This window comes from Phaethon lepturus, unplaced genomic scaffold (assembly GCF_000687285.1).
Source record: "Phaethon lepturus isolate BGI_N335 unplaced genomic scaffold, ASM68728v1 scaffold35480, whole genome shotgun sequence".
Lineage (NCBI taxonomy): Eukaryota > Metazoa > Chordata > Aves > Phaethontiformes > Phaethontidae > Phaethon > Phaethon lepturus.
The window spans coordinates 44432-47353 of record NW_010514654.1 but is presented as its reverse complement, the minus strand read 5'-3'; the positions used below and the strand labels follow the sequence as shown (position 1 = coordinate 47353).

General features: G+C 38.2%; 1 protein-coding gene across 1 annotated transcript in view; it reads right to left on the bottom strand.

Moving 5' to 3' along the window:
- Nucleotides 1–1294: 1294 nt before the first annotated feature.
- The window catches only part of LOC104625856 (ras-specific guanine nucleotide-releasing factor RalGPS1-like), a gene marked incomplete at its 3' end in the record, with an annotated part of 32044 nt that continues 30416 nt past the window's right edge, over nt 1295–2922 (bottom strand). The window contains 2 exon segments of the mRNA XM_010293605.1: nt 1295–1375; nt 1665–1716. Of these exon segments, the coding sequence (XP_010291907.1) occupies nt 1295–1375; nt 1665–1716 (133 nt within the window).

The window sequence follows — 2922 nt, the reverse complement described above, 5'->3', positions numbered from 1 at the left end:
CAGCCTGGAGAAGAGAAGGCTCCAGAGAGACAATACGGCAGCCTTCCAGTACTTAAAGGGGGCCTATAGGAAAGATAGGAACAGACTTTTTAGCAGGACCTGTTGCGACAGGACAAGAGGTAATGGTTTTAAACTAGAAGAGGGCAGACTTAGACAAGATATAAGGAAGAGATTTTTCACAACGAGGGTGGTGAAACACTGGCCCAGGTTGCCCAGAGATGTGGTTGATGCCACATCCCTGGAATCATTCAAGGTGAAGTTGGATGAGGCTCCAAGTAAGCTGTTCTAGTTGATGATATCCCTGCTCACTGCAGGGGGGCTGGCCTTTAAAGGTCCCTTCCAACCCAAAGATTCTATGATTCTAAAATTTCAGAAAAATAAGAATGAACGCAAGCATTAGCATTACTTGATGGTGGATAAACTTAAGAAATGTATTTAAGGGAATAATTCTTCTTTGTGGATTTAATATGCTTTTCACAATTTTATCTTCTTATATTTTATATTTCTAGCTTGCATACATTTTTGAAAGAAATCCACAAATTTATTCCTTTACTTATTTATAATGTATGTATTTTTATTCCTGTCAAACTTCTAACTTGTGCTGCTAACAGATGTCACCAGCTCAAGCAAAATGTTTGTGCTTACATTTACATATTGTATCAACATTTCTACAATGGCTGAATCAAACTAATTTATACAAAATAAAAACTGACTGGATTTAAACGCCAACTAAATCTCAGTATTTGCAGAATACTGTTTCAGAGCCCTATTTTCTTTACTGTTCATATATACTTCTTCACTTCCCACTACCACAGAATTTATCAAGTCCAGGTCAGGTACTCAGGGTCCAAAGTAACACCTCTGTACTGTACAAAATCAACACATCATACTATAGCTCTCTGACACAAACAGATGTTATGGGTAGCTGTCCTTCAAATCAGGAAATAAATTGTGAGAAAAGGTCAAGAAGGTATCCTTCTAACATTATTTGTCACTGAAGGCAAAGATGTCCTTTATGACAAACCTGCTTCTATAATATCATAAAACCCAAAATAAACAGTAATTTTCTGCAATATGGAAGCCACATACAATTAGTTAAATCAATAGCTAAACTGAATTTCATCTGAATGGGCCATATCCCTACTTTAGCATTGGCAGGAACTTTTACAAGCAGGAGGGGAAGACTCCCATGAGTTGATACTTTTGTACACAAAATACGTTACACTAGGAAAGCGTAGAGACCCAAATGAAAGTTTAGCACCATACACTGAGCAAGGCAGACCCTCAACTATACCTGTAGACACAGCTCCGACTCCTAGGAGAATTCCGGACTGGTACCCTCCAGTTAGGCCCCAGCGTGGCATATAAACGACCCCTGTTGGTGAATGCAGGTATCTGATGAGGGAAATTCTAGTCTGAGACTTCAACAGTTAGGGTTAGGTAAACATGAGAGAGAGAGTTCCCAATCTTTTCAGGTCAATGGGAAGAAAACCACAATAGCTTTACAGTGCTTTATTGCAAAAAGTTTACCATTTTTTCCTAACTACTCAATAATTTGATAAAAATAACTATCGATTTAGGGCTTACCTATGTCGGGGATCATTTGTGAATTTCTTAGCTAAGCCTGCAGAGTGCTCAGTAAGTGTACATGAAGACTAACTCACCTTTCAAGCCCTGACGGCAGGTCCTCACTAAATTCTGAGCTTTCACTGCTATCTAGAAAAAGAGTAGTAGAGAGGAGGAGTAAGAAAACCACTGAAGGGAAAATACAAAGCCAATGTATGTGGATGACCAGAATAATCTTTACAGAATACCATGGAAGTTGCTTACTCAAATCATGTTTCAAAGCTGGAGTCCTTAGAGTTCATGATCAAATCTAAAATTGGAAGAGGCATACATGAGCCTTCCCATTTATAATATCTCACTGATGAACAAAGTCATTGTTACTACTGTGTTTAAATACAGATATCTACATGTTACTTTAAGTTTCATTATGCTGCTTTTCCTTAAAAAGCCGAACACTTCAGGAACACAAAATCCAGTTACTTTGTACGACTATTTCTATCACAACATCTCTAAGTCAATTAAAGTTATTAGACATGATATCATTGTTTGTTTTCAACTAGCAAGCACACCTGTAACAGATGATATGCCAGCTCTACACTGCTACTAGAAGCCCTAACAAATCAACACGATGGTATTCACAATGATAGTCCCCATTTCTCCTCCAAGCCCATGACTGAATTGTCCCTCCTTCCCTGGCACAGCTATTTAGTTCACAGTTTCAATTTGCCCAGGACTGATCTTCTGATGCTCACTATAACACAGTGAGCTGTGACTGTATTTTCAGAAGTTCAGTGATCGTCTCAGTGTCAAACTCTTCTTGGTCAGGTAACCTGCTATCCTTCACAGTCTATTTCCTGTTCTAGAAATAGCTTGAGTCACTTAAAAGGCAGCTTTCTCTTGCTTAGAACACAGATTCTTGATCACTTTTTATTATAATTATTATAACACCATCATGTAATTGTTATCATCCTCTTTCGCAAGTTCATTTTATGGTTTTTTTTGAAGTCTCAGAGAGCACAGCTAAACTATTCTCCCATCTTCTACAATATATCATTAAAATTAAAGTTTTCTTTGTGAAAAGGTAGCTTTCAAAATATATATCCAGTTTTCAGTATCACTTTTTTTCCCCTGGTGAAACCTGACAAAGAGTCTGTGTCACATACAGAGCATATACAAAGACAACCTTCCTTCGTGCCACTTTTAGCAAAACCATCAGTAGGTAACTGAGAAAAGTTGACAGGTAGCAGAGTAGCAGTTCTGATCTACTTTCTTCCATGAAAGGGACCGGTCTTTGCACAGGAGCTAATGATCGTCCTAATTCCCTGCTTTTGGGTATCTCTGTGAGTTTCCAGAGCA